The 9,155-nt window shown below is 33.2% G+C and overlaps 1 protein-coding gene across 1 annotated transcript; it reads right to left on the bottom strand.

Moving 5' to 3' along the window:
* Positions 1 to 524: 524 nt before the first annotated feature.
* Positions 525 to 1,893, bottom strand: LOC111990470 (MYB-like transcription factor 4). The gene is made up of 3 exons (XM_024022238.2): positions 1,692 to 1,893; positions 1,286 to 1,415; positions 525 to 1,183 (listed from the first exon to the last, which is right to left on the bottom strand). The coding sequence occupies exons 1-3, from the start codon at positions 1,819 to 1,821 to the stop codon at positions 847 to 849; spliced, it is 597 nt and encodes a 198-aa protein (XP_023878006.1). The 5' UTR covers positions 1,822 to 1,893; the 3' UTR covers positions 525 to 846.
* Between the last annotated feature and the right edge of the window lie 7,262 nt (positions 1,894 to 9,155).

Genomic DNA, 9,155 nt, shown 5'->3' with positions numbered 1-9,155 from the left:
TTTAGCATAATATGACTCTTAGACTATATTCTTTAGATTGATTTCTCTTGTTAGTGTACGTACTAGTATGGTGATTAGGAAGGCACTATATATGGTGTAAACTAGTTTTATAAACAGTTTTATTTTTTATTTTTTTATTTATTTTTTAATTAAGAGAATCAGGGTTCAAAATTTCAAATCCCCTTTCCTATTGTGTTATCAAATTGTCAAAAAAGAAGAAGAAAAAGAACAGGGACCGAATAAAGTAGCCATCATTATAGTGAAAGAAAGAATGGACGCAGAACCAAAATTAATACTTCTGCCATTGCATAGCTGAGAACTGAGAGATTAAGCAACTGGCTAGGGTTTACTCAGTGCTTCTTATTTTAAAGAGTAGAAATCAGTTCAGTTGTAACTTTACCAATTGTAGCCCTATAAATACAAGTTTGCAGCCATATATTGAACCTTCCTTCTACAATCATAAAAGTTCAACAGACTTTGTATAAATACTTGATAAATTAAAATATGCAAATTTACAGCCTCAATACTCAAACTTCCCTTACAATTAGGTTTACAGCAATATAATACTGCAGTCAAATACATGTATTACACTTCCAAAGCATATAAAAAAGTAGGTATGGCATAGAGATACAAATAAAAATACCCTCTCACCATATGTTTTTAATTTCAAATGATATTTGTCATTGCTAACCTTGTTTTAACTCCATCCCTCATGATAAAAATATATGAGATGAGCTTTGATGCTATTTCTACTCTCCTTCTTTGCACCACGAGATTATACTACTACTTACATTGTGATATAATTAGCTATCTTCATAGAAGAGGCCATGGAGACCAGGACCTTAGTTAGGGATTTGGCTGCTGCCTCTCTTCCACAAGAGTACTCGTGGGAGTGCTAAGAGTAAGGTCAAGATTCAAGTCTGGGACACAGCTGGTCTTGTTGCTTTCAACACCACTCTCAAAACCCAGGATTTGATTGTCGTCGCGATGGACATTCACTGGCTTAGGTGCCTGATTCTTGGAAAAAAATGAGATTCCAGTAAAAGATGCAGTGCCTCCCAGCTTATGAGGTTTATTGGGATTAATTCCCATCTGTGTTAGCTTCTTTCTTATATGAGAATTCCAGTGGTTCTTTACTTCATTGTCAGTCCGTCCCGGTAATCTTCCAGCTATCAGTGACCACCTATATCAACCATAAATATTATTTTTAGCATAAAATGCTAATTAATATCACTGCAGTGAATCATTTCTCAACCAGGATTGCAATGAAAAGATGATATTGCACCTGTTCCCAAGGAGAGCATGAAGCCTGATGATTAAATCCTCTTCATCTTCTTCAAAGTTGCCACGCTTGAGGTCTGGCCTCAAATAATTTATCCATCTCAGTCGGCAACTTTTGCCACAGCGTCGCAACCCTAATCAACAACAAATATGAGAACATGCTATCACGAAGTACTCCCTTTTCTTTTTTCTCTTTCATCTCAAAATTTTATTGGTTCCCTATGATCATCAATTAATGGTCCAAATATATTGGCGATTATTATGTAAAAATCAACAATAATAATAATTAGAAGAAGAAGGAGAAGGAGAAGAAGGACGTGTAAAGAGCAGGCATGCAAGTTTATTATGGCATGGATGGCATAGCTCGAAAATTAATTAAAATCCAAAAGGGAAAGGGGGCAGGAAAATACCAGCAGCCTTAGGAAGTGAACGCCAGCAACCTTCACCATGTTTTTGGATGTAAGCAATTAGTTTCTGGTCTTCTTCTTGGGACCAGGCTCCTTTGTTAGTCTCTTCCTTCTTACAGCAAGGCTTTCTCATTGAATGATATTACAGAAAATCAGAGAGAGAGAGAGAGAGAACCCTACAACAAAATGCTTAATAGAGTCAGAATGAAATAGTGGGGGTTTTGAGGTTAGATGTGTACAAAATTAACAGTTGACTTGGACTGGTGGTTTTCACTTTTCACATGTTCTATGGTTGTAAATGACCAAGTAAGTGGGGAGGTGTGGCTTGTGAGTGTGAGTGTGTGTGTGTGTGTGTGTGTGTGTTGGTTGCTGGTACCAACTCCATCTTCAAACCCTGGCACATTTCCAATTGTACTCAGGTCAAGTATTGTGAGAAAATCAGAAAATAACCAAAAATTCATTGAATAAAAATTAAGTTTCATTGAATAAAACTTTTTTTTTTTTTTTGCTAAACATTGAATAAAACTTATATTTCCCATTCCTAATGTCCACTTTATGCTCTACTAATTACAATATATCTCTCTCTTTTTTTTTTTCTTTTTTTTTTTCCTTCTAAATGTAAACCTTGATTACTTTATTAGGGGAAAAAAATGTTAAAGCTAGTGTATATTTGTTTGAGCCACTGGCCAAAGAGCCTTAGGAGTGTAGTGGAGTGAATGGAGGGGAACATATATAACAAGCGGAATAGTGAGGCCGGATTGATAGTCGTTCTCTCCCTTCGATGTGTTCACACTGCTGAACCACGTAATTTTTCTATATTGATTTTCTCTTCTCTTTTTAAATCTTCCATTAATTGATATTTCATTAAAAAAAAAGAAAAAAAAAAGGGTGTGTTAAACTGTGATTAGTAGAAAATAAATTGAAGCACTTAAAATGGGACACAGGTTTTTTAACCATTTTTGTTTTAAAAATCAAGTATTATGAGTCAGATAGACACTAATAACTTGTCATCAATTATAATATAAAACTCCTTAAAGACAATGAAAAACATTATTTCAAAGCACTAGTATCGGCCTCTACATGAATAAAAATAATTTGTTTCACTTTTTGTACTTCACTTTATGCCCATCAATCATAGTATGCTGTGTAACTAATTTTTTTCTTCAATTTTCAATTTTTTATAAGAAAATTCAAATATATACATTGTTATTAATAGAGCATAAAATGAGGCCAAAAAGGTAGGAAAAAATATTTGTATACATGCTAGTATTCATGCCATGTTATTTTTTTTTTTTTTCATTTTAAATTTCAGTTATTTTTATAAAGAAAGTCAAATAAATATATGAAAATTGTGATTAGTGGAGCAATAAAGTGGAATACAAATATATATATATATATAAATAAAGGTAGCACACAATTAAGGAAACATTTTGGCATATTCTAAGGGGAAAAAACCATTTGAACAGAATAATTGAAACTAATGATTAGAGTTCGTGTTTTTACTTCATTTTGTACTTATAGGTAACCCTTCAGCATGTGCAGGATTCGATCCGTTCTGTTCATGCGAACATATATATTTTAAGAATATATATCAGACTCGACAAAAGTCAAGAGGCCTTCCGATCGAGAAAGCATAAAATGTGTTTATTCAACTACAATCTTTCGTTAGTGAGGGAATTTATTAAGAAATAACCATCACGTGTCAATACAAGAATCATTTTCTTGTTCTACCAACTCCGTAGTTTCTATTTTGATTTTTGAGCTTATAATATGGGAGAAATACACATGTATTTAGTCATGGCACATGCTTGAATATTGGCACCCTCAATAGGATTCAAACAGCACTGCTAAAATTTTGTCCGAGCCATATATGATCTTAGTGATCACTCTCACCACAAATGAAGCCAGAAAAAAGGGTTACTGGAGAGCTACTCGATGAATACCATCATGAATAGTTTGAGCCTCATAAGGTATCTCACTAGGAGAGTCTGAGCCACATGCACATCGTCTTCCATAATCAGCAAATTTTTATTTTCTGTGCTTGTTTTCTATCTCACACGCATGTTTGTGTTAGGCTTCACTTCAAGCTCTCTCTCTCTCTCTCTCTCTCTCTCTCTCTCTCTCTCTCTCTCTCATATTGGCCTATCCACACATGAACATATGATTTCAATGTTCATTTTTTGTAACTAACCTTTGATTTTTGAGCTTATAATATGGGAGAAATACACATGTATTTAGTCATGGCACATGCTTGAATATTGGCACCCTCAATAGGATTCAAACAGCACTGCTAAAATTTTGTCCGAGCCATATATGATCTTAGTGATCACTCTCACCACAAATGAAGCCAGAAAAAAGGGTTACTGGAGAGCTACTCGATGAATACCATCATGAATAGTTTGAGCCTCATAAGGTATCTCACTAGGAGAGTCTGAGCCACATGCACATCGTCTTCCATAATCAGCAAATTTTTATTTTCTGTGCTTGTTTTCTATCTCACACGCATGTTTGTGTTAGGCTTCACTTCAAGCTCTCTCTCTCTCTCTCTCTCTCTCTCTCTCTCTCTCTCTCTCTCTCATATTGGCCTATCCACACATGAACATATGATTTCAATGTTCATTTTTTGTAACTAACCTTATGACCCTTCTATCTATATTTGTAGTTTTAAATACACAATTTTTGTGGAAAAAAACGTAAATATCAAATTAGAATAAGTGAAAAATTATAACACTAAAAATAAAAAATAAAAAGCCTCACGTGTTTCTTAAACATCTTCTATACAAAAATTTTTTTGTCTAAATTAAACACCTTCTATATAAATTTCTGTCTCTAAATTTAACTCACATGTTTCTTACTTTTTATCAAACAAAAAATGTACATCTATAGTTAACTTCTATATCATGAAGCAATGGATAATTTTGCCTTAGTAAACAACATGTACATGCATCTTCAAGAGCAACATACTTATTCAATTCTCACTACACACTCGCTAAATTAAAATATCATTCCATGCCTCAAATCCTTTTAGCCGAACTTGTGTACAGTGTAGCAGTACCACCTCCATCTCCCTTGAATCTCCCTCACTAGTCACCACCATAATACTAGGAAAAAAGAACCACAATCAAATATAGAATTTCCTGAAGGGAAACTAAATCAAATATAACATTAGGATAATGAATTATTATAATAAATAAATTCATGATAAATTCTTTTGTAGACACTCTCCATAAGTAATTTGATCCCTACAAAACATGTATAGCCTTAGAAGTCTTCACAAAAAAAGAAATGTATAGCCTTAGGTGAAGATCCTTACACTGCAAATTAATATGACTGCAGTGAATTAGTAATTTCATAATAATTTTTTTAATGTTTTTTTATTAAAAAAAAAACCGTTACCAAGTGAAAATTCAACAAAATTTGGCCATTCAAGTCAAAAACTAATTGGGCATATAAAAAATATAAATGAAAATTACATAAAATCATGGTACAAATTTTTAATAAAAATTGTAATATTTACAAAAGCGTTTTTCAAAATAGATTTGCCAGGTCTATAGATTAAAATGGTTTCAACAACTTATAGAATTTGGTTTCAAAATGAAGAATTTTTAACCACATATTTCAACATCTAAAATTACATCCAATTGACACTGGTGCTAAACTACGAATAACACAGTACAACTTTCTATGTTTGATTAACACTCCCTTGAAGACCAAAAAAAAAAAAAAAGGGCTAAAGAATTCATCAAGAAAATTGGGCGTTACTCACATAGGTTTCAACCTCCATTCTTGAACTACTTTTTATTGCTACACTTGTTAAGGGCTTCCACTATATACAACTGCTCAATTTGCTGGTTTTTGTTTTGCTTTGGTTCGGGTAGCACAATCACCAAAATGTGAAAATAGTTCTGAAAACAAGCTTTTGCTTAAGAGACTCATGGTGGTTGGAAACATTTAGATGTGGTGTGATAACTGATAAGCATTACCAGTTAAAGATTAGTAGGAGGTTATGTTAGAGGGAAGTTTTTGTTTTAGAGTGGGAGACTAAATTAAACATGTTTTTTGTTTTGGATAGAATATGGGATATATATATATATATATTTCCAAATTAGGAACGTGGGCAGAGAACCTTTAAAAAAAAAATTATAATAGGGTAGATAACTTTTTTGATAGAACGTGTGTTTTTTTTTTTTTTTTTTTAATTAGGTTTTTTGTTTTTAATTTTATAATTGATTTGAAGATAAAGGTGAGGATGATTTTTTTTTTTTTTTTTAAAGAAAAAAAAACACACCGTATAGTTGCTTTGAAGAAGTGGGTTAGTGGAAGGGTGACCCTATTTTGTAGGAAATGTATTAGGTGATAGTTAGAGATATATTTTTACATTGTTATGCTTGAGTTTTGCCCCTACTTAAACGTAGATTGTAGAGGTATTTTGGAACAAAACAAATCTGGTCCAAACAGGAGAAGCTCCTTAAATAATAGTATGTATATATATATATATATATAATTTTTTTATTTGACCCTACAGTTCAACCAATGACCCCATTAGTTGAACCAATTACCCAACTCATAGACTAAGTCAATGTCCATTCCTTGTTTAATAAGTATGCTTGAATGTCTCCATTGGAATCATCAGAAAATGTCAATTAATTGAGCTACTCTTAGTAGAAATTTATGATATTTAAACATTGTGACTAGCTAGCTTGGTCGGCCTGACCCAAATTTTCTTTGTGGTGGATTGAAGTCTTTCTTTGGGCCTGCTAGGCTCGTCCATAGTTTTTAATTTCATATGAAATTTTGATTATATTGTGCATTCTCAAATTTTTATGGCATTGGTTGAAATTTAAACTACTCAATATCATTTCTATTATCACTCGTTGCAAGGCACCACATTCTTTAACATATCATCTTGAGTGGGTTATAAGAAACTAAGGTCCTTCCTTGGAACCTATAATATTTTTTGTGATACCCAGATTGTCCTTTCCATCTAAGTAGGATACAAGTTTATGCTTAAAAATATTGATGAATGGTTGAGAACTTGAGATTATAACAATTGAAAGGAAATTTCAGGTCGTTGAAAGTACTATACCTCCAAAAAATCATGTAAGTATTGTGGAATTATATAGGAAACTAATAAAGACATTTTGGAAGATACCTCGTACCTCTTCACCTATTCATCATCAAAGCTATGTCATTCTTACCTCTAATATTTTTTAGAACATGTTATAACATACTATAATTATAAAGAGCCAGTAAGTTACTAGTGTGATGCACGAATAATATTATATTGTTTTATATAAGATGATTTTGAAGAATATTGTACATATATTATAGCATAATTATTATAAAACTTTGTAAATAATGAGTTCATCGTAAGAAGCAACCAAAAAAAAAAAACCCATAAGGGTTTTGGCGTCTTAATGGTGATGGCAAGCCAGCTTGATGATGGTGGTGGCCTCTCAGATTCTTCTCTTTCCTTCTCTTACAAATGTTTTATCAATTTCAGGTCTTTTATTTTGGTAATGGTGAAATAGTGCATTTCATTAAACAATCCACAACATTTGTGTGTCTTTTTATCTCTTCCCAAGGGCTAATTTGGTTATTAGTCCTTAATTTTTTTTTCTTTATTTTTTAATACTAAATGTGGGTATGTTGTTAGGGTTATATTTTATGTAATTGGTTAATCTTTTGACAAAATTCACTTTACTTGTAATTGGGTAGATCTAAAGATGAGTTTAATACATTAAGAAATATGTTGTTCAAGCATATCAAGCGTTCGTATTAAAAGACATGAAGATTGGTCCAAGAAACAAGTGAAGAAAAGTTGTTCATTAAGTCTCGACAAATAGCTCGATAGATGCTTGCTATCAAGACTTAATGTGAAGCTCGATAGATGGCTTGACAACAGAGACAGAGATTTATTTTCACTGTGAGAAGCTATTGCGTTTGTATGCCACAAGGTTTTGTAACTAAATGCTTCTTAATCTTTATTGTTAATGAAGTCTTGCAACCAACAACATCATTGAAGTTGCTGGAGTTAGTCATGATAGGCTAAAAATGTATTGACCCCTTGTGATAAATTAACCAATTAATTTAGCTAAGTGAATTAATTAAGTTAATTAACATGCAAACGTGTGGTAGCACAAACAAATCATCAATAAACTAATTATATAGCGGAAAATAAATAATAGGTGATTTGTTTATGAATGGGGAAAACTTAACGGCAAAAACCCCACCAGGTGATTTTCAGGTCACCACTCTCGAAATTCCATTATTATCACAACAAGCGGTTACAAGTAAATGAATCCCAATATCTTATACCAACCTACAATTGAACCCTTACCCCAATACCCAATTGGACTTGTTCTGTAGTGACAATTTTTCCTTTTAATGCACGCTCCCAAGCACGTGACTAATTAATGCGCGGATCCCAATACACGACTTCAAACACCAACTAGAAAGTTGTTGGCTGTAAAGTTATTCAGTTCATCCACAATAAAGATCAAGAAGATGCTTAGTCACAAAACCCAAAGGTGCACATACACAGCAACTTCTTCAAGAATGATGAACTAGGGTAAAACTTTGTCTCCGGTTACAAATTGCTTGAACAAATTTTGCTCAATGCTTGTGCAACTTGTGTAATCTTTGATGGCCCTTAAAACAATCCTTTTATATGTCTAAGGTTAGGAGAAAAGAAGGCTCAAACACATAAACACAGATCCCAAGAAAACAGAACAAAAAAAATTATTTTTCCTAAATCTCGACAGATAGGAGGTGTCGAGAAGCTGTCGAGCAGGTGTCGAGCACACAGGACTGAACAGCTCTCTTAAGCTTGATAGATACAACTGTCGAGCTTTAATGATTTTGCACTTCTCAGCTTGTTTCTTGGACAGACTTGATAACTTCAACACTTGATCTTGAAACCTTGTTTCTTGAAGTATTAAAAACACCTAGAACTATCGAATTACAAGTAAAGTGCGTTTTGTTAAAAGATTAGCCAATTACATAAAAGAATGACATATGTTCCTAACATAAATCACATATATCCTAACAAGTCACGTATTGGGATCCATGCAAAGGGTTAGTCACAAATTGGAGATTTGTGCATCAAGGGAAAGAAGGCTACTACAAGCTCAAGTCCAATTGGGTATTGGAGCGAAGGTTCAACTGTAGATTGGTATTTTGGAATAGGCCAAGGTTGTTAGTAAGATTCCTTATATTTGTAACTGCTTGATTGTTGATTAGTGGATTCTTGGGAGTGGTGACCTTAAAATCATCTAGTAGAGTTTTTGCCTTTCGAGAGGTTTTCCCCATTCGTCAACAAATTACTGAATTATTTATTTTCCGCTGCATATTACTTAATTGGTGATTTGTTGGTGCCTCCACTATTTACATGTAATTTGACTTAATTAATCAACTTGAGTAATTGAGTTAATTAACGCGGGGGGGGGGGGGGGGGGGGGAAGCTCT

This window comes from Quercus suber, unplaced genomic scaffold (genome assembly GCF_002906115.3).
Source record: "Quercus suber isolate HL8 unplaced genomic scaffold, Cork oak 2.0 scaffold_413, whole genome shotgun sequence".
Classification (NCBI taxonomy): Eukaryota; Viridiplantae; Streptophyta; class Magnoliopsida; order Fagales; family Fagaceae; genus Quercus; species Quercus suber.
This window is presented reverse-complemented; position numbering and strand designations above follow the sequence as displayed.

What these genes read in the sequence shown, in the direction of transcription:
- LOC111990470 (XM_024022238.2), bottom strand. Translation starts at nt 1,821, where the DNA reads ATGAGAAAGCCTTGCTGTAAGAAGGAAGAGACTAACAAAGGAGCCTGG. An exon ending in TTCACTTCCTAAGGCTGCTG is followed by an intron (nt 1,416 to 1,691) that starts GTATTTTCCTGC and finishes GTTGTTGATTAG; the next exon opens with GGTTGCGACGCTGTGGCAAA. An exon ending in CATGCTCTCCTTGGGAACAG is followed by an intron (nt 1,184 to 1,285) that starts GTGCAATATCAT and finishes TGGTTGATATAG; the next exon opens with GTGGTCACTGATAGCTGGAA.